General features: G+C 40.1%; 1 protein-coding gene across 1 annotated transcript; it reads right to left on the reverse strand.

Annotated features, from left to right (window-relative positions):
• Positions 1–3698: 3698 nt before the first annotated feature.
• LOC131982890 (mucin-2-like) lies at positions 3699–22094 on the reverse strand. Its single transcript, XM_059347478.1, has 5 exons — positions 21404–22094; positions 19414–19581; positions 14142–14266; positions 10598–13751; positions 3699–6835 (listed from the first exon to the last, which is right to left on the reverse strand). Exons 1-5 carry the CDS (start codon positions 21854–21856, stop codon positions 6209–6211), a joined length of 4527 nt encoding a protein of 1508 aa, XP_059203461.1. The 5' UTR covers positions 21857–22094; the 3' UTR covers positions 3699–6208.
• Between the last annotated feature and the right edge of the window lie 830 nt (positions 22095–22924).

Genomic DNA, 22924 nt, shown 5'->3' on the forward strand with positions numbered 1-22924 from the left:
AAGAGCTTTCAATGAAACCTACAGTGCCCAGCTGTTTTAAGAAATCATTATTCCTTACATTTTTTAAAATGAAACTATATATTTCTGACATTAAGATTTACATCTTCAGGTGGCGTTGGGCCTGACAGCCACAGGCAGAAGGTACTGTGAGGGTTACTTATTGATTGTTGCATAGCAAGTCTAAATAGGAAAGCTGAAAGGTAAACTTGTGAAGGAGCCAGTCTGCGGATGCTGAAGTCAACAGTCTATTTTGCAAATTTCATGTTCCTGTGTCTCTTGTTGTATATCTGTCTCTCCATCTTCTCCCACCTCATGCTTTATTCGCAGTTCCTTTCTGTTCCTCGCCTTTTTCCTCTCAGTCACTTCAGATAAGGAGGGATTTCTGTTTCTCTCTCTCCTCTATCGCTCTGCTTCCTGCATCTCAATCACTGCTCCCCTCGTATCCTCCTTGTGTGATATCAGTGTGTGTGTGTGTGTGTGTGTGTGTGTGTTCGACAGTGTCTGACTCATTCTAAATCTGGATGTGTGACCCAGAAAACTATTCATAAAGCATATTTCATCTGATGTCTATATGACTATATGAATTTAGTTTTATTCCACCATCTGTCACACTTGTGTCTTACAGGAGAGGAAGAAACCACATTAACACGTTACTTCCTTAGTGATACAATATTCATATAGCATATTTAGTTTTTTGGCATATGCAAAATATTCATCCTAAATAAAACTTTTGCAGTTCTTGGGTCTCTTCTAACCAAGGACTAAAAACACTATTGTTTACTGAAGCGTACTCTTAACTTTAACACTTATCTGCTCTACTCTACTGCCCTTACTTTTTAACTACACAATGTTTGACTTGTGCTTTTTATTATTTTATCTCTTTTTTTTTTATCCTGCTGTATCTTCCCTGTTTTAATTGACTGTTTTTATTGTTTTCAATTGTGTCTTGCTGTTTTTAATGTGTATGTAAAGCACTTTGAATTACCTTGTGTTGAATTGTGCTATACAAATAAACTTGCCTTGCCTTGCCTTGCCTTGCCAATGTGTTTACATGTTTACTTAATAATGTCCCCAACACTTCAGCCAACATGATGCTAAACAAACAGCAGGAGTTTACCGACTATTATAAGACCTGGGCGCAGCGTGTGAGCCCAATGAATACAAATTTAGTATATAGAGGCACATTTTACTGTCATTTCTGCTCAAATTTTAATATTATAATTGCATTCATTACAAGTGTGAATATTAAGATAATAAGAATTAAAACGTCATCGCTTTTTGAAAGGATGTACATCAGTGGTGGAAGAAGTATTCAGATCATTTACTTAAGTAAAAGTATTCATTCTACACTGTGAAATTTCTCCACTACAAGTAAAAGTCCTGTATTCAAAAGTTACTGAAGTAAAAGTACAAAAGTATCAGCATCGAAATGTACTAAAAGTATCAAAAGTAAAAGTACTCATTATGCAGAATGAACCCACTCAGACTATAATTTATATATTCTAGATATATTATTGGATTAATATTATGATGATCAATTAATGTAAGCAACATTTAATTAATAAATATACTGTTATGAGGTTTGATTAAAATAAAATAAATAAAAAAAACAAGTAAAATGACAAGTAAAAAAGTTTTTATATGTTAAATTTCTGCCTGTAAAGTAACTAAAGCTGTCAGCTAAATGTAGTGGAGTAAAAAGTACAATATTTGCCTCTAAATGTAGTGGAGTAGAAGTATAAAGTTACATAAAATGGAAATACTCAAGTACAGTACAAGTACCTCAAAATTGTACTGAAGTACAGTACTTGAGTTATTGTACTTAGTTACTTTCCATCACTGATGTACATATATGGGGGGAAAATTGATCCTAAAATTACAATAATGTCATTTATTGTAATAATTTCCTGGACAATTCATCATCTAACAATTTTTTTTAGTGAGTGTTGGGATGTAACTAAGTACATTTACTCAAGTAATGTACTAATGTTCAATTTTCTTGAGTGTTTCCATTTTAAGTAACTTTCTACTCCACTACATTTTAGAGGCAAAAATTGTACTTTTTACTCCACTACATTTAGCTGCCCGCTTTACTGTTCAGGTTGAGATTTAACATGAAAACATGTTCAATTTTAAATGATTGCGCTTTTTAATAAATTAATAACTGTATATTAAGAAGTTAAAATGAGCAATACCTTGACAACATTGAAAATGCTGCTTACATAAATGCATCATTAATAATAATACAATAATATACACTATTGGTCAAAAGTTTTAGAACACATCAACTTTTCCAGAATTGAATTGAAAATTATGCAGTTTAATGTCTCAGTGTACTCTGAAATTAATGCACATTTGCAACATTTAAAATTATTTATTGAGCATGATAGTGTTTTGAAAGTAAAAAAAAAGATTCAAAATCACATTTTATGTTGGACAAAAGGACTAAAAAAAGACACAAAATGACCAAAAAAAGACACAAAATGACAAGAAAAGACACCAAAAGACACAAAATGACCAAAAAAAGACACAAAATGACTTACAAAGACATGAAAAGAATTCAAAAATGGACAAAATAGCCCAAGACTCCATAGAGTTAAGTGTTAACCCATTTCTTGTTCCCTGAAAAAGGCCTACTTGTATAATTCTGAAATGTACATTATTTTTCAGTTTTGGTTAACCTTACCTTTTTTATTTACCTCTGGCAGTTCACCACTTACCTTTGTACCCTTTCAAGCTGTTCATTTGACTTGAACTGCTTGAATTTCAATAAAAAACTGGAAAAATTGGGGTGTTCTAAAACTTTTGACCGGTAGTGTATTTGGAATATATATTTATAACAACCTGAGTGGGGCCATTGTGTACAATTAGTCCTTTTACTTTTGATACTTCAAGTATATTTTGATGCTGATAATTTTGTACTTTTACTTAAGTAAGTTTTGAATGCAGGACTTTTACTTGTATTGGAATAATTTCAGTGTGGTATTAGTACTGTTAGTTAAATAAAGATCTAAATACTTCTGCCAACACTGCATATATGTACATGATAATAACATGTTTTCTGGTTTTATAGAGCCATCGGATACCACTCGTCTCTCCTGCTATGCCATCAGCTTTCACACCTCACTAGATACCTTTAAACAAATCATGTCACACATTGAAGCTACAAGTTCTTTTACTGTGAAAATAAATTCTGAATCATCACACCTCAGCGGCAGATTTTCATGCAACTCACACAGCCTCAGTCGGAGGAGCTTCTGTGCTCCATGTGTGAATATTAGGTAACATCTGATGAAAAATGTCCTTCGGGACTGACTTGAATGTGCTATTTACTACTGGAAATTTGGTGACAACTCACAGCTGACACGGATTACAGCTGATATTTGCAAGAATTGCAACGTGCTGTGAAAGCTGACTGAAGCTTCCAAAACCACAGAGGCACCGTGGGAGCATACAGTATCTCTGCTCACTTCTTTCAGACTTTTTTTTTTTTTGACAGGTCTGAAGCTGGAAGGAAAACACTGAGATAAATCAGATGTTTAGACATCTCAATTGGCATGCTGAGCAGCCTTTCACAGCTCCAAAGGGCAGCCGTCCTTGATCCATAATCTATATTTCATTAAAAGAAAAACGAAAATTCAACCAAAGTTTGCACTTGGAGAATTTTATTTTCCTCCCAGAGGAAGAGAGTGGGGAAATCCAACGAAAAACAAAATGAACACAAGCACTCACAGAGCCGAGCAGCAGGAAAATAAAGCTGGTTTCAAAGTAAAGGCGCACACAAACATTCAGCAAGTGCACAAATTCATTGTCTGAATCCCATAACAAGATGACAGACTGGAGCTTTTCTCATTCAAAGAAAAGACGGTAGTTTTTTCTGTCTAACAACGCATGAATTATGTGCACATGAGCCATTTCACTGATGTCACTGATGAGTTTATTCGTCATGCAAACAGCACCTCTGCACAAATCCTACTTTCCTTCAGTAAAAACTCAAGGGCACCGTCTTTTACACTGTCGTTACAATCTGCAGGACATCTGTATCTGTCTTCCTTGTAACGAGTCCCGTCCTGTGCAGTGTTTATTGTGCTCGCCCCTGAAGATAACTTATGCTTTGTTTGGGCACAGTCGCTGTGACTTTGTCTTCAAGGCAAAAAGCATTTTGAATGTAAATGGGATTTGGTGTAAACAAAGAATAAATCAATTACCTGACCCCTTTGGTGTTTCAATGTACAGCACACAATGGAAGAATACAAAATGAGCAAAATAAAAGTCTGGTACATCAAAAAAAACAACGAGATAAGATTCTGTATCAACACTTGTAGCGTTCAAATTCTATCGTTAACACTTAAATGCACAGAGGAGGAAGAGCTTGATGCTCCCTATCAACTCATATAAACACAATAAACAGCCACTGTTATGAGGTTAGTCACTTGAACATGTACCTGTTCGTCTGGTAAACAGGATGTAAAGTGATGGTAGAGAATATAAATCTATGCAACACCATGTTGGAAGAAGCAGACAGAATGTGACATTCAGTAGTTTTCAGCATTGTACAGTATCACACTAAATACAGTTCTATCTATCTATCTATCTATCTATCTATCTATCTATCTATAAATACAGTATGTGTACATTTTTATGTTTGCTTTATCAAACGTGATAGTACCTGTTTCAAAATCTGATCATTTACATGCAATTTAGGGTCACCATTACTGTATACTGGAAGCACTTATTCTCATTTAGTCAACATACTACTGTTGGCAAAGAATATTTGAAATCTTTCTGAATGAAATGACAAAAAAGGGAGAAAAAAAAGAAGCAGTTGATTTAAAAGGGGGCGTTTTATGCTCATTTTCAATTTCATGCTTGTGTTTAAGGTTTCTACTCAAAATAATGTAATGCTGATGTCATACTCTCTGTCTGAATATGCCTGTATTCACCCTGTCTGAAACGTTTCCTGTCATCTCTTTTGGAAAAATTCTAACTTATTTGGCTTCATACAGCATTGAGCAACTTTCATAGGAATGAACAGGGCAGCGCCTCTGATGCTGTATTCAGTTATTTTTATATATGCATGATCTGCACTATCAGTACCTCTGCACCATCACTGCAGCTGGGGACTGTAACAGCACAATAGCCTGTATACAGTGCTATACCTATATACAGTATGTCTGTGACATCACAGCCTGACAGAAGCCCCGTTGGCTCGTTTAAAGGCACAGTTTCTGAATATGGGCTGTGTGCATAAATTGAGCATTTTGATACTTTCACAGTATTTCTATTGCACCTAAATCTGCTTTATAATCATAAAAAAGACACTTAAATTTCACTTTTTACAATATAGGACCTTTAAGACATTTCACAAAAAACGTATAAAGCAGCTGCATTTGTTTTTGCTAAATTGAAAGTAGTGTATGTACAGTTGATCACAGATTATCTACTGTGAAGTACCCCATGTATGTGTATAAACCTTATGTCCCTGTTGTTTAATTACTTTGGTCATACAAAACATTTAACAGTTGATATCCAAATGTTCATGTGAAAATCTCCATTATTCTGTTGTTCAATAACTGAGGCCACAGCTGAAAATGTATGTAAAATGTATACATGTGAGTATATGAGAGTAAAGGAGTTTTATTTTTTGGTGTCTAGTGCAACTGAACCTCTCCAAAACTATACAATGTTTATTAAAAAAATGTATGAGGTATGGGCAGGCGGGTTAAAGAGGTTAAAGTGCAAAGCTCTAAGTTTAGCCAGAAAAGGCTGCTAGATTTTCATTTGACATGCAACAATGTGAATAAGAATCATCCAGAAAAAGAAAAGTACCTTTCCAATCACTCTTTGTTTGGTCCAGTATGAGCAACATCATGCACAGGAGCGCTTTCATACTGTGACATGTAGAAAAAAATTTAAAGTCCATGAGATGTGACAGGAGCAGGGTCACAGGTCAAAGTTCAAAGATTCATTTAAAGCGCCAGAAAGAAGTAACCCAAGGGTGAAAATATGCTGCAGAGCCAAGTATTTGCTTTGCTCACAGGAAAAAAATGCTGTGAAACATGTTATTTTTGGCTTTTTTTTTCATGGTACACCTACTGGGTCAAGAGAGACAGTTTTCTATCTTAATAAAACTCTAACAAGCCTTTTCTTTGGCTTGATGTGAAACGGTTACATAAAAATGAACGCCAGGAAGACTGACGGTACCAGACTAGCTCGTGCTCTTGCGTCCCTGTCCCGGAGAGCTGGCGCTGCCTCTCTTGCTCTGTGATGGCAGCTTGCCCATCCTGTCCTTCAGGCCCTTGAGGTTGTACAGCCTGCTAAAAGTGAAGCTAAATGGAGTCCTTCCTTCTTCCTGCCAATGTGCTTCCCGCGGTGCTGCCGTCTGGTTCTGGGAATGATGATGGAGCTGCTGCTCTCTGTTTGAGTGCGTGTGGAGGAAGGAGGTCGGGGGTTTTGGGTAAGAATGTTGGTTCTGCGGCTGCCCGGCTCTCGTCCTGCCCTGCGCCGACAGAGGCTGGCGAGTGAGGAGGCTCTGCTGGCTGCGGGAGACTTCGGCCTGCTTCCGTCCTGCTGCAGACCCGACAGCGCCCGCCGTCGCTGGAGGAGGCGGTCTGGTTGGCGGTCGGCGAGGAGATGAGGCATTATCCAAGACCTGGAAACTACCGTGGAGCACCTTGCTTTCGGTCTGGTTCAGCTGACGGCCTCCAGAGGGAAGGGGCCCTGGAGCCAGGTTGGCTGAGAGGGGTCGAGCCGGTCTGGCTGGTCGGGAAGGGGAGGAGGATCCACTCCCCTGCTGCTGCTGTGCTCGTGGACTTTTGCTAGGAGTACGCAAGAGCTAGAAAAAGAGAAGAAATGTATAGTAGTATGAATAATGAGGTATCAAAACATTGATTGGCATTTGTTACAGTACTTTCTCATATCGTTAGCCTCATAGCATATTTGCCTAAGTCATATTTGAACGTTTTCGGGAAGAAAAAACACAATTTTTAGTAAGCCCATTGGTATTTTTAATTGATATTGTAACAGTAATTTCAAATAGAAGTGTGAACAAGTTTGCATAAAAAATTAAACACATCGATTTCATAACAGATAAAAGTGACTTAGGCAGAATATGCCCTGACTAAGGCAATTTTTCTCTTACATATAAATAATGTAGTTTGGTTTGTATGTAGCGGTCAAAGAGATGACTAAGGCAGAAAGTGATTTTGGACTCTAACAAGTGTTCTGATAGGATGCAGCAGTGGTAGGAGAGTAAAGTTAGGCAGATATCACAATTTGGCCAAAAAATGACTTAGGCAATTATGCTATGAGGCTAACGATATTGTATTCTATTAGTGTGCTGGCAACCTTTCACCAATGCAGTGTAAAATGTTCACACTCAAATGCAGTGTCGGCAGAGGTGGGCAGAGTAGCCAAAAAATGTACTCAAGTAAAAGTACTGTTACTTAAGATTATAATTACTCAAGTAAAAGTAAAAGTACTCATAAAAATAATTACTCAAGTAAGAGTAAAAAAGTATGCAGTGAAAAGACTACTCAAGTACTCAAGAGTACAAGTACTCATATTAAACCCTATGGATTAAGAATGGGATGTCACTTTAGTTCATATGTGAGTCAAGGCAGGTGACGGGCCGTTAAAAAGTGCGCGTTCACTGTTGCTATGGCTATGACCAACATGACAACACTTGTCATCTGACCCAAGTAGCTGCATTTGATTGGCAAGATCATTTTCTAATGTTTTTTATTGGTTGAAAGCTGAAGACGTAGAAATAGATCTCGCATGTAATAAAAAAAAAAAGTAACTACCATCACGTAGCCAAATAGAACGGCTTAAAAGTACCGTTCCTTCTTCAAATATATACTCAAGTAAAAGTAAAAGTATGGTCCAAAAAAACTACTCCTAAAATCACAATTTATCCAAAAAGTTACTCAAGTATTTGTAACGGAGTAAATGTAGTGCGTTACTACCCACCTCTGAGTGTCGGGTTACATAAAAGCTTTGTTGCAAATGGAAAAGAAGATCAGATGTGAGATGTGTTTTACTGTCACTCTTGTTAATATTACATGACAGAGAAGAGTTAAAACAAGCCAGCAACACCTCCCTGACTCCACAGGACTATTGTTAGATAGAAGGCACAGATAAGTTCAACGGTGAGTGACTTAAACTATGGCAGTAAATGTGAGACTATTAATCTTTTACCGATTCATCAATATTGCATCATTGTGAACGCATGCGGCGCTTCATTAAAACTGTGTCACTTTAATTCACACACAGTCTCCTTGTTCAATAATGAACAAGTGTCGTGTGTTTCAGCTTAGTGAAGCTTGCTGGTGAATACTCCACAGACCTAAACACACGCAACAGAAATGGCAAGATACAGAAATATAATAGAAAGAAAGAGACATGGATGGATGGATGGATGCACGAAGTTGCAACACACTCACACTGACTGTTAAATATTTGACACATTTTCAAGGAGTCGACTGTTCCAGCCAGCTCTCGAATTGACTGAACTCCAACAGATCAGCAGCTGACATTTTGCAACAGGTCGTTTAATTTTTTGGAGAAACCAACTGCTGATTTCTGTTGGCTTAGTCTGAGTAGCAGAGTGAAGTAATGTGGGTTACTACAGGGAAGCAAAAACCTTGTTTTAGCATTTCTAAATAATTTCTCAGAAGGTAATTACTTTATGATTACATATTAATGATATTTTAAATGATGCACAACATGAGTCAAACTCGTCAATTAATGCAAGAATTTTATCTTCTTCTGAGAAATAGATTAGAAGATTGATATCACTGGTGTCCAAAAACGAAGCTACTGCGGGTAAATAAGCTTACAACAAGACTAGAGACCTGGGGAAACAGCTAGCTGGCTCGGTGCAAAGATAACAACATTTAACCAGCACCTCTGAGGACCACCTGATTTTTAAAGCAAGTGGGAGATGAGGCTCTGATTGATTTAATTCATGTTACACCTAAAACACACCGATGATTCATTAAGTGAGTCAACACAACCCCTTTGCCTCGCCTGTCTACTTTGCATCCAGATTATGTGCCATTTAACAAGCAAAAATAATGTTAGACACAACCTAAATGCACTTGTGCCATGCACTTTATTATATGCTACATGCCCTATAACGTGATTGTTTAACCTGTACAAAAAACTTGATGTAAAACCAAACAGCCCCTTTTACACTGCTGTTTCAAGCCACGATATTTACTCTGTGACGTTTCTCCTTCAATCTGAATGTCCCACAGGCTCTGTACCGCCTTTGGAGGTTGTAACAGAGGCGTTAAATTGACGAGGCGGGATCAATGTGAACCAGTGGAGCCGGCAAGATGGGAAATATGTGATTAGTCATTATTTGTGCGACCAACACTTGGATAATAAGAAATAAGGACCGTGGACCGTATTATAAGAAACACACCTCTTACTTGAGTCTCAGAGAATTCAAATCATGTCCAGCAAAATGCAAAATAACTTTGCTACGTAGAATCTCTACAGAACTACAGGCAGTTCTTCTGCCATTATTATTTTGAATGATTCTGCTGCCGTCTCTTATTGTACACCTACACCTACTGTACTGCCTACTGCTCTGTTACACAGCACTACTGTCTCCTTCCACTTTGTACCCACAATGCAGGACTGCAATGTGATTGGACGCCAATATTCCGCTATTGCAGAATCATGGTAAATGGTAAATGGACTGCACTTTTATAGCGCTTTTCTAGTTTTTGTCGACACTCAAATCGCTGTAACACTACAGACAGCGCTCATTCACCCATTCACACACACATTCATGCACTGGGGGCTGAGGCTACCCTACATGGGGCCACCTGCCACCATCAGGAATTAATTTATACACTGATGAATGCAGCATTGGGAGCAACTCATGGGTTCAGTACGTTGCCCAAGGTCACTTCAACATGGTCAGGGATCGAACCACCTTGGGTGGCCACTTTACCAACTGAGTAATCCCCTGTGGAATCAGTATGAATTATGTCCTCAGGCCAAATAATGTCAGGGCTCGTTACGGCACTTTTGCGGAAGCGCAGTATGACAGGGATTTATTCTGGCCCATAGACCCAGGCTAGCTGTTAGCCAACTGCTGTTAGTAGCTTCAAATTTGCTGTACAGACACATTCTTCACTACAATTTATCAAAAAGCAACATATTTCAGGATTATAATCAGAATTACCAGTGAATGGAGAAGCAGTCCCATAACCTAATTCAATATTCACCCATCTTAATGATTACTGCCAACAACAAGATGAAAATATTTGTAAATGTGTCACTTTGTGTTGTATTATGTGCAAAATGTTGTGGGTTGCAGTTTTAAAACTGCTAAATGATGAAACTACAAAACCAAATGGAGAGATAAAATACTTTCTCTTCCTTTAACTTAAGTGTGCTTACCCTTTATGTCACTGGTGTACGCTGAACAGAATACTGCAATGGGTTGGAAAATTAAAAAGTCAAATTTTTTGGGTTAGATAAACTTGCAAAATTATTTTTGTTTGTTATTTTTGTTTTATTTTTGAGGAGAATTATTTGAAATATAAAGATAAATACACCTGACACCTTACTGTCATACCTTCTGTCCGTCAGCCTCTCTGGTTGGCTGGGGCTTGTCTCTCCTCTCCACGCTGCTGGGTCCTAATGCCGCCTTGTCCACCGTCTTCTCTTTGTCAGGTCTCTTGACTTCAGATGTAGCCTTCGTTGGCTGTGGGTCACCTGTGGACAGCTGCTTTGGCTCTGTTCTCTCATTGGTTAATTCAGCTGGAGTCTCTGCTGCTGACTGGTTTAGCACCTTCTTTCTCTTAGGAGGTTGGGTCTCCTGATTTATTTCTTTTGTCTCTGTCGAATCCACACTTTGGTTCAAATGTTCTGCTGTTCTCTTAACTTCCTCGCTGCCTTTTCTCTCTGACCCCTGGTAATCTCCTTCTGTCCTACTCTCTACCAAACTTGTCCCCTTTTCATCCACTTTCCTCCCATTTTCTTCATTTCCATTCTCCTTTTCTTCCACCTCTTTCTTCTCAGGTAAAGAGGAGGAAGAGGAGACTTTAGCAGGCCCAGACACACTCTGTGTTTCACTGCTGGAGGTATTTCTGTCTGTAGCGCCTACTGTAGCATCACAACTGTTATGATTTATATATGCAGGACTGGTGGTGATGCCTGTAGCATTTGGAGTATTTGTGAGTGTGAAAGAAACATGATCTTCGATCGTCCCGTTCTTGCGGGAAGCCGCTCGGTCCAAAACGGCCTCGTTCAGAGGAGAACCGCTGCATTCATAATACTCCTCGGAGTTGGTGGAGAGAGCAGAGTCTGTTCTTGCTGAGAAGTAGCCGTCGGGCGTAGGCGTTCGAAAGTCCGGCGTTCGTGAATCTGAGGTGGGCGTGCATGAATGATATCCGTCCGGAGTTGGAGTCCGTGTGAGCGCCCCGAGCAACCACGATTCTTTCTCAGGCGTTGGCGAGCGCAGGTCTGGCACGTTTACCTCAGTGAGCTGCAAGCGCAGGGGTCTCTCAGGTGTGTGTGTGCTTCCCCGTGCTGTAGGAGTTTGTTCTTGAAAGGTGCCATGTGTGTTTTGTTTTGCAGTATTTGGCTTGCTGTCTGTGCCGGGTGCTGGTGTAATACTAGGATAACCTTGCTGACCTCGAGTGTCTGCAGCAGAAGTGTGTGTGCCATCACCAGCACTGTCTTTAGGTACGTGTGTGGAAGGAACAGGAGAGTGTGTTGGAGCTATTAAAGAATCCACAGTGTCTAAGACATCTGTATCCTGTGGAGTCAACTCACTATGTGATATTCTCTGAGGTGCCTGATGTGCCTTTGAAAGGTCTGTTTTTTCATTTGGCACTTCAGAAAACTCACACCCTGGTAAAGCTTTTTCTGGAGCCTTTATCTCTGTCTGTACTGTGGCTGCACAGTCTACCTGTGGGGTTAATTTGCAGTCTACTGACATCAAAGTCTTAACATCAACATCTTTTGGAATTAATTCTTGAATATTGCTACTCTCTTCCTTGAGTGTACCAGTAATCAAAACATCTGACTTGGCATCTAGGTTGTTTCCAGCAACCAGCAGCATTCCTGCTCTGTCATCACATCCACCAATCTCTTCCTCGTTCTTTACCTCTTGGGTAGTTCCAATCTGATTTTGCTGTGGAGCTTCTTCTTTGTTCTCCGAATCTTTTTGTGCCAATGTTTGGCTTCCATTGTTATTGTGCAGATCTGGAACAGTCTCAGGCACTTTTTCTGCCGATGGCTGCCCCTCTTTTGCTACAGTGGGCTCATTGAGGACCACTAGTGACCCGGTGTTTGTCTCAGACTTCCTGACAACACTGAACTCCGGCAGCTTCCCGCTATCACCAATGACGCCTGTCATAACGAGCTGGACAGTACGAGGTTTAGGGACGGGAGGGGTTGAGGTCAAAGATGGGGATGCTGAGGAAGGAGGAAGGGGAGGATTGAGAGCTGTAGGAGAAGAAATAAGATGAGGGATGGAGGGAGAAGAAGGGATGAAGGACACAGGAGAACTGGGAGTCGTGCTTTTACTAATGGAGATGTGATTCTTTTCAGAAACGGAGGTGGGACTCACTGAAGTAGGAGAGGTGGGGATCTTTTGTGGCTGTGTGTGTGAATCTTTGTCTGGCAGCACCTTCTTTGTTTGTGTGTGTGGTTCTGTGTCAGCATTACGTTGCAGGTGTGAGGTGTGTTTACTGCTCGACTCCAGGGTGTTTGTCCTGACAACAACAGGACGATGTGTGTTTAAACTAGTTTCTGTATTAAATCCAGCCAGGGTGGTGACAGTTTGTAAAGGCTTTCTAGTGTCAGGAGTGGGTGCTTTCCCGCTGGATTGGCGAGGTGTGTGTGCGTTGAGTTGAGGTGTGGTGTTGTGGCCTGCTTCTTGGTTCTTGGGTGTGTTTGAATGCAGTTTATTCTCAGTGTTAAGAGCCTTCATAGTGTCTTTGTTGGAATCACACTTTGGTCCAGATGCAGGTGTCTTCTGTCCAGGTGCCTCTGCTTTACTTTTAATGTCGCCAACTCCTGCATTGAGTTGTGCTGCCTGAGACTCTTTAGCCTTGGATTTATCTTGTGCTGGTTGCCGTTTATTCTTCTCCATGGGATTAACAGAAAACTGCCTGGGCTTGGCAACATCTGGCAGGATTTCCTTCGGCATGCTGACCGGACTGCTAAACCTGATCGCTTGGCTCTTTTCAAACATCTCAGATCTCTGTAGATGGACCTGAGTTGGTTTGCTGATATCACGAACGTTAATGAATCCAATAACATCACTTGGGGGGTCAGGCTCCGGCCAGATGGGCAAGTACGAAATCAATGATGCTTTCTCTAGATCGATGAGTCCAGGGTGGAGGGGAGGAGCCTCTTGTGCGGCTTCTTGGTTAGCCTTCCGCCGCCTCCTCTTCTTGCTCTCTGGGCTCTTGGGGTCATCTTCTGGATCTTGGGTCTCTTTGGGGCTAGCAGAAGGAGTGGGACTGGGGTTGCTTAAAGCAACCAGGGCATATTTGGGGCTGTACAGTTTTCTAGCAATATCAGCAGGAGAAGCTTGCACTGTGGCCACCTGAGGGACGGGCTCCAGTTCAGGTTCAGGCTCCGTGGCAACCTGCCGGAGGTCAACGAAGCTGGAGGAGGCGTAAAGGACCCGAAACAGCCTGTCAAAGGCATCCACTGCCTGGCCTGTTACCACTGTGATGAGATTTTTGTCCAGCCGGGATGCCATCCAAGTGAAACTACAAAACAAACAGCAGAGTGAGACTTCTTTACTGCACCCAGTCATTACAAAACAAACACAACCTTACTGAAAAGTAAACAGCAATAACTGAACCAGGCAGACGACTGTATTTGGAAGCACAGAGCCAAAAAGAAATGCTCTATTGTCGAGTTACTTAAGGACTGCACTGTGCTTGCATTTATTTCTCTTGTACATTGGACACATTTACAACCTGTTTGTCCAGTGTGTAGACAATGCTGCTGAACATTTACAGATACAGTGCATTCTTTATTTGCATCTCTCCATTCCACACTCACAGAAACAAAGACAGGTGGAGGACACAAAGATAATCTCTCTCTTTATCTCCTTCTCACACATTTACTGACAAACAGGAATTAAGTGCACTGACCCGTACGACCCAGACACGGCTTTGTCTCCATCTACGAACATGAATCTGTGTCCCATTCGCCCTCTGACCCTTTTGCAGGACCGAGTGTGGAAGTCTCTTCCGTCTGTGCAGCGTACACGAAGGTTCTGTAACACACACAAAAAGACAGATGTATTACACCTTCTCCAGATTCAGCGCTAACTGTATAACCTGTGAGATGTAAGGTTGCAAAACAATGACAGTGATTACTTCATCTTGTAACTTAAAGTGAAGAAAGAAATGGCATCCACATAATTTGAATATATTAGTGTATGACACCTTGATAATAATAGTAAATGGACTGCATTTGTATAGCACTAACATTTGTAAGCACTACAAATCAGCATTTACACATCCATTTATATATTGGGGGGACATATATACAGTATATACATTAGGTAACAGTAACCTTTTTACCACCAAAACTGAATCAATTCAATCTTGAGTCCATGTGGACATTTTTGCCAAATTTCCTCTAGGTCTTCTTGGCATATTGTGTTGATGATATGGACTGAAAAGACGTATGGACAACCTATGCAAAAGACAAGGGCTGTCCCCCGTCTTAAGGCATTTACGCCACAAACCTGTGTATGATACTAATTAGGACATAGTTGCATTTTAAGCAGTATTCGAGCTGTGATTGAAATTTTCAGTTGCACACCTAATTGTATAAAATAGAAATTTAAACAGACTGTAGTTTTTTTTATTTGATTTGATTGATTGATTTGATAAACAGTAGTAGCAGTAGTCTATCACTTCTCACCCTTTATTTAAGCAAGTAGCTCCACTTTTTCAAACCACTGAGCAATTACCCTACCACATCTAACGTAAGTACTGTGATGAAATCTTCAACCAACATGATGTTAATTACGATGGATTCTGATTTAATCTCTGTCTTGTCTTTACTTGATTTGAGAGCTGCATTGAACTCCTTGGACCATCTCATCGCTTATTTTGACCGACTTTGTTGGTCTTTGTTGGAACTTGCCTTTTTTACGTGTCTGTCTGAAGAACAGGGCATGTCTACCGTAAATCAACATCTGCTTCCCTCAGATTAAAATCTGGTATTCCACAGGGCTCAGTTCCCAGCCCATTTAAAATGTTTCCTGCACATGAGGGCAAAGTAAAAGCTGTCTTTTTTTTGGACAAGCCAGGCGAGCATGCTTTCATTAAACATGACGGCAACAAAATCCCATAGCTAATACAGTTAAGCATTTAGTTTGTATGATTTTCTTTTTGTGGCATTGTGCACGTGTAAAAAGCCATTCTGACAGGCCTACTGTTGTGTCTGTACAGCTATAAAACAATATATTCAACGAGTGCTAACATTTAACTAACATGATAATAAATGGGTGGTACAGTATAGGGTGCTGTAGTCATAAAAGACTGTAACAACGTTTCAGATAAGAGATAACACATGAAAGGTCCCTTGAGCAAAACACTTTCTTTATCAAGTCTTTCTCAGTTCTCTCACTCTGACTCACTATGTTTCTGTGTTTCTTCTGTCCTCTCTTCTTTTCTTTCTTGAGCACAGACAATCTTGAAAGTAAAAAAACCTCTATCCTATTAATGGCAGTATCATATGCAGCCCTTTTTCAATATGTGTGTTGTCTGTTTGGTAGTAGATCTCCAACTCTTTGTAGGTTGTTTGAGGTCCCCTCTGACTCATTCAAGCTTCCAGGTCCCAAACTGGGGTGCAGCCAAAATATTTCATAAGCAGTTTTCTTGAAGCATCAGATTATTACTGGTGTGACTTGTCTCACAGTAAAAACACATGTTTCCCTCCCTCCTTTGGTTCCACCCTTAACTTTCTTTTTCCCTCAGTGCATTCCTTTGGCCAACTGATTCGATAAAATCAGCAAATTCCAACCTCTGAGTGTATTCAGCTCTAAACTGTTGAAGATGAGTGCTTAAGCTGTCCTATAAAGTAATTTATGTGAAAGAATTTCATGTGAAGACATACCACCAAACATGCTTTAATAACAAAAAGCTACAGAGTATAGAAACACAGAGCTCTGCAAAGAACAACATCCAAACTATCTGAGACACTAATGATTTGCTACAAAATATTCTCAGTCATTCATCTTTTGATAAGGTCAAAGATCACACTGTTACAGAGTTGTGTGCAGAAACCTTGTCAGACGCCTGTAGAGTAAAAGGAATCTGGCACCTCTTTGCTCACATACTCACCACTCCTCCTCCCATCCTGTCTATCCACTCCTCCACCTCCTCTCTCGTCACTTACAGAGTACGGTAAAAACTCAAACTGTCCAAAAGTTGTCACACCTGTGCTCTACTCTTCCTGCCAGTCATCCTCTCATTTCAGTAGCCCAGACTCAACTCCCTGACAGACTGAGAGACTTTCCCTTAGCTGCTAATCACTGTTCCTGGTCATAGCTGCCACTTGTACAGCTGTATCCCGGGCTATCGAACTTCCCGGGAAAGCCACATAGTAACGACAGTGAAAGGATTCTGTTTGGAGACTTATGTTGAGAGTGCATTGAGAGGTCAGATCACAGCTTAGACACAGTATATGACTGAGGTGTGCCAACTGTCCAACATACCTCATTAAAATTATGAATCCAACTTGTCTTTTGGCAAGAAGCGTAGCAGTCCAACTGGTTGAGGTTAGACATTGGCCTTGAATGGTTAGGTCAAAGTTAGGACAGGCCATTAGTGGGTGGCTGTGGCTCAGTTGGTAGAGTGGGTTGCCCCCCAACTGAAGGGTTGGTGGTTCGATCCCTGACCGTCGCAGCCTACATGTCGAAGTATCCTTGAGCAAGATACTGAACCCTAAATTGCTCCCGAATTGTTCATCAGTGTGTGAATGAATTCCCAATGGTGGCAGGTGGGACCGTTTAGGGTAGCTTTTGCCACCAGTATGAATGTGTGCGTGAAAGGGTGAATGAGCACAGTCTGTAGTGTAAAGCGCTTTTAGTGGTCTAGAAAAGCGCTATATAGGTATATATGCAGGTTCATTTACCATTTACCATTTTAGTCAGGGCACAGGACCTCATGTGAGCTTGGGCGCCTGGCCAATTAAAAATAATGCCTTTATTGAGCTCTATTTAAACATCCACTCTATATGTAACACAGCACTGAGAGCATGTGAACAACACAGTGGCAGAGAAAAACAAATATCAGCCATCTGATCCAATTCACTCTGACAACAAGCGTTGACATGTGATACCTTCAGAGTTAGGATTAGGATTAAAATAACAAACGCTCTGCATGTATTCCTGCAAAATATCTCAGATGTACCACGCCTGACAGGTACACCTGTTCTGCTGTTGTCTGATACCTGCATGTTAACTGAAAACATGCTCAAAGCTTCCTCTAATAACATATTTGCATTAAAAACACTGCAGAAAATTATTGTACAAAATAGGAAACCATAAAGGGAAGCTGTGACCTAGGCTGTGTTTCATTAATGCATAGCATTTCTGCATTTGACTCATGGAAATGTAGGGCAGCTTGAAGCTAAATCTGCACTGTGCAGCTGCAATACTGTCGGCAGGTTTGCACTCCATTTTGGGCCAAAAACATAATCACATCCCTAAGAACGCACATAAAACAGATATCCCCAGGTTTTTCAAGAAGCAAGCAGTTACAATAACGATTAAAAGGGGTAATAAAAAAAAAAAAAGCTACAGCAGAGTTAAAACAACCTCCTCTGTCATTTGTAATGTGTAACTGTCATATGTTTATGTATTTATAGCACAAAGTGCCACATGAGACCGTGAACATGTCTGCTGTTATGCCTTTAATCCAGATGGTACTGGAAGTCTGTCAGACCTTTAGTTTCACTTTTGTTCCTCCAAGACATACACTGGCAGAGGAGAGAGTGTGTGTTACACAAGTGTGTGTGTGTCAATATGTCATGCATATGCATTTGTGTGCACAGCCCATATGTAAATGCATGTGTGTGTTTCTGTTAACATATCTTAAGGTCTGCTTAACACAGTTCTCTGCATCTTCAATGGCTGCCTGCCAAATAAACATTGTATATCCTGTATCACTTTAAACCTAATTAGCTCAGCACATTGGGAGCACTTGTGGGGATAACACAACCCTGCTTATACTGCATGTTGGATTGATGGAGAAAAGATTTATGTTTCAAGAATACATTTAAATTAATATGCAAGTTTAACTCCCTGAAACGTACCTCTATGTGTCCCAACATGACCAAAATGTGTTTTCTGACTCGTGTTTTTCATGGTCACCAGCCAAGTATGGAATAAAACACTCAAGGTAGACACAACGAGATAAAAGATTCATCTATGGTACAGTGCCAGCTGGAAGGTTTTGCTGGTTGTTCAGCTCTGGTATGTGTGTGTGTGTGTGTGTGTGTGTGTGAAAGAGAGAACGAGTGAAATGGCATGTGCTTTCACTTATCCATGCATAACGAAAACCTCTTGACTTGAATTTCTTGTTTTCTTTCAAAAGATTATTTGTATTAATTGTTTTCTACAATAGGGCCTGATAGATATTTTCCAGCCTCAAAATAAAGTGATAATTATCTCAATTTCCAAACATCTGGAAATTCCCTCCTTGCTATCCAAAGTTCAGAGATTCATTCTCCATGAGTGGAAGATTTACACTGGAACTATGACATTTTATTCTGACCCAGTTGACAATGAACTTTCATTTTCTGCCAGCTTATAATTTTGGTTATCGTGAGGTTATATTAGGTAGTGAGTCTGTCAAACAGTCTAGTCTTGGGTAAAATATGGCCAGATTGCCATTAAATTTGATTATGCTTCCCACAGGGATGAATGTTGTTAGCCTTCAAATCACAATTTCACAAAATCTAATTTGCAAATTGGCATTTACAAATTAATATTCTGTGTGTCCTGTTTCCCATACTACCACACTATTTAGTATGCCATAAAAATATTTAGTATATCCAGAATCAAATCCAGAATGCCAAAAGTACCAGGATGTCCTGTCGCAATTAGAAGTATGCAAGCCTGCATGTTTTTCGGGCTATTCTTACCCACAATCCTCTGCACAGCATATCAGCTGGAGGATCAAAGTTAAGGGCGCCATGTTATGAAGTATTGTGTCCCAGTTGTATGCAGATTGCATGCAACAGTATGTACTTGTAAGGGCAGAGTACATACTAGAAAGTAAGAAGTAAAAGTATGCTCTTTGGAATGCAGTTATCGACTCCCAGGTTGATTAATGGTGCCGTTCGATTTTATAGGAAATGCTTTGCTCTTTGATTCTAAATGTCATACCGCCACTGACTCACCTTGAGGTGCCCGGCGTGCATGTCTGCCCTCTCACACATGGACCGGAAATGAGGTAGTGTGTTGTGTTCCAACAGGATGTAGACAGAAACCTTCCTCTTGAAACCAGCATCGAGCAAATCTCTGAAGATGTCGACATCAGTGAACATATCCATCACTACTGCTATTACCTGAAAACAAACACACACACAATCGGACTCCCCATTTTAGGATATAAACTTGCATACATACAGTACAGGCCAAAAGTTTGGACACACCTTCTCATTCAATGCGTTTCCTTTATTTTCATGACTATTTACATTGTAGATTCATCAAAACTATTAATGAACACATGTGGAATTATGTACTTAACAAAAAAGTGTGAAATAACTGAAAACATGTCTTATATTCTAGTAAGCAAAGGGTGGTTACTTTGAGGAATCTAAAATACAAGACATGTTTTCAGTTATTTCACACTTTTTTGTTAAGTACATAATTCCATATGTGTTCTTTCATAGTTTTGATTCCTTCAGTGAGAATCTACAATGTAAATAGTGTAAATGAAAATAAAGAAAACGCATTGAATGAAAAGGTGTGTGTCCAAACTTTTGGCCTGTACTGTACGTAGTTTATGCATAAATAAAAACATGCACGCACTTAATTACAAAGCAGTCTCAGGCAAACATGACAGTTTTACCTCTTTCCTGACAAAAACAAATATGATTCAAGTTCCACAGGTTTGAGTAAAATATGGTCAGACAAGTTATGCTGTGCAAAAGAAAATTCTGGAGGCAATAATTAAGTGAAGATATGCATGTTCTGCCTGTTTATATGACCTATAGATTTTTTTTCTTTCTGTCAAAAGCTGTCAGAAATAAAATGCCCATAGGATATTTAAGTCAAGTAAGACATTCTGCTGAGGACGGCTGCTAAGAAACGAATGCATGTCACATTAACTTGTTGCTTCAGGTGAGTCAGCTGCATGAACAGACAGAAGCACACACTCATATGTATGCACAGGGGCAGTAATGCACATAATCATGCAAATGTCCAACCTAACAGACATGCTCTCGTGTCACAGTGTGCAGCACTTGCTTTAGTCCCTGATAAAGCAGCATAATCAATTTGCACTTTACTCTTGACTGTCTCATTTAGTCATCAGCTTGTACTCTGACCTCATCCGGACTAAAAGCCACGGCTGCTCTAATGTCAACATTAGGCCTAAAGTTAATCTTCTGAACGGCTACAGACAGAGAAATCTTTGGAAAGTAGGGTGCCTGGACAATGTCCAGACTGAGTGGACTCTTTTTTGTTTTTTTTACTTTTTCAGCAAAAAGACAGGTTGAGATGAGAACTCACTTCTCAATATTGTGTGAGATTTGAATGATTTGAGAGAGGTTCTCTTTGAGAAAATAAAAAATATATATCCTGAGTTTATAGAACTCACTGATCCTCAGAACATGACCTATTTATGTGAGGAGTAAAAATCAATATTTGCTGCAAAATATGTTGACTTTACTATACGCTTGTAAAAACAAGCCCTCTAGTAAATGTTTCTGATTACTTACATGTATAAAGAAATGTGTTTAAAATGTAGCATACTGGTTATCTTGTGATAATTTATTTAGTTTTTCTGGTGTAAAATGTAATTATTCAATAATGTGTATGTATGTAATTTAAACATTCATGTCAATAAAACGTATTTGAATTGAATTTAAACAGATGCAAATGTGACTCTACAGGCCAATATAGAGTATAAGCCTTATACAAAGAAGATAGCGCCAAACAGAGATTAATAGTTTCATGAATATTTTAAATAGGGGAACCACTCAATTAAACGTATATGTTTAATTGTCAGTTATTGTGTGGCTTTATATTGTTTTATAGGGAATTACTTAACTTTTGTATAGAGGTTTAGTAGTCTAATTGACGTCTAAAGTGAAAATTAGGGCTTAAATGAGACATTGCTAAATTAGATTAACACCTTTGCTGTCCAACAGTGGGCCAACATACCTTTTGCGCCTGCGCAATCATTTTTCTGACAACCTCTTTAATGTGAGTGTGACCCTCCAGGGGCGGCTGCGTGTACACGGCGGTGCGCGTCACCCCGCGGTAAGAAGCGGAGTCCGGCCAGCCCAGGTCCATCTGCGGGATGGACGTGTCAGACAAGTCGGGCCAGTAGTGCTGTGACAGCGGAGGCTCGTCTTCCTCAGCATCCTCCAGGAAGAGCTCCGAGCCCGGGTCATAGGGCTCCGCCGTCTCGGTGAGAGCCTCCAGCTCCGGGTCCGAGAGGAAGCCGCGCAGGCCGCGTGCCCCCAGGTACTTGACAAACGCCTCGCGACCATCCCGCAGGAGAGCCTCCAGCGCGAGCCGCTGGTCCTCGCAGTACAGGAACTCCGGTTTGGACTCAGTGGTCCGCAGGTTGACGTGGTTATCGTCCAGACATTGTATCTGGGACAGAGCCATGACGCGAGCTTATTAATAAAACTTTAAAAATCCAACAAGTTTCACGTGACAGGTCCTCTCCTAAACTTCTCCGGAGTTGGAGTAAAGTAAACAGCTTGAACGTGTTCCAGCTGCTCCTCCGTGCTTTAAACAGCTGAGCAGTTTAACTCCACAGTTGCTACACAAAACTTCATGTTCTCCCCTACTTCTGTAACTCCTTTGACCGGCCATAGTGCATTAACACCGCGCCATTGTCATTCGTCTTTACCGGCTAAAGAGCGACTGAGTGAGTGAGTGACACCCCGGTAGCGGCACCGCCCGTCAGGTGTGACCCTGACAGGCAAAACACACACCCACACAGACGCATGTCACGTGACCTGTAGGGCTTTCCACCAGAGAATGGAGATACCGGCTTGTGTGTGAGTTTGACTGAAGGAATTAGGTGATTAATGATCCAGTCCCTCCCTTTTCAAAACCTCATTAAATCATTAAAGTGCCAGTTACCCATCCCCGAGATGAGACATCACCTGAAAAGCATCAGCAGATTAAGCAGAACTGTTCTTTGTGTGTTTTACCTGTTCTGACATGTTTTCGTGTGTGTTACTGCCAGGAGAGGAGAACCGCAAAACAAAAAAAAGATCAAAATGAAGCCCATAATGACTTTATAGAAAAGAAAAAACGACATGAAAAGATTAGGATAAGATTAATTGGATCTGAAAACATTAACTGGAGGCAACTGAGCTTTTATTTTTTATATTTTCTTCAAAATTAGAAAAGTCTCAAACCAAAACTACATGTTAATCTGCAGGGCACCATGACTGATCTTTGAACTCTTTTGTATAAGTTTGTAGGAATTGAAGATCACATTGGGCAATAACCTAAACTAGATTCCAGGACTTGATAATACCGGTAAGAATTTAATTGCAGTTAGATTTACGCAACCCATCACAATAAAAGACAATGAAACAAGTCATCTCAAGAATCGAAACAAATCAAACTCACAGCCTCAAGGTTATAAGACATATCTTAATAACCGTAATTGAACTTTAAATTACTTCAAAATGGTACATTGGATAATCAGTAAATCAT

Source organism: Centropristis striata, chromosome 13 (assembly GCF_030273125.1).
Source record: "Centropristis striata isolate RG_2023a ecotype Rhode Island chromosome 13, C.striata_1.0, whole genome shotgun sequence".
Lineage (NCBI taxonomy): Eukaryota > Metazoa > Chordata > Actinopteri > Perciformes > Serranidae > Centropristis > Centropristis striata.

Excerpts from the sequence above, each read along its gene's own strand:
- LOC131982890 (XM_059347478.1), bottom strand. The coding sequence starts at position 21,856 with ATGGCTCTGTCCCAGATACAATGTCTGGACGATAACCACGTCAACCTG. Across the intron at positions 19,582-21,403 it reads TGATTGCGCAGGCGCAAAAG|GTAATAGCAGTAGTGATGGA; the intron begins GTATGTTGGCCC and ends GTTTGTTTTCAG. Across the intron at positions 6,836-10,597 it reads GAGAGGCTGACGGACAGAAG|CTCTTGCGTACTCCTAGCAA; the intron begins GTATGACAGTAA and ends CTCTTTTTCTAG.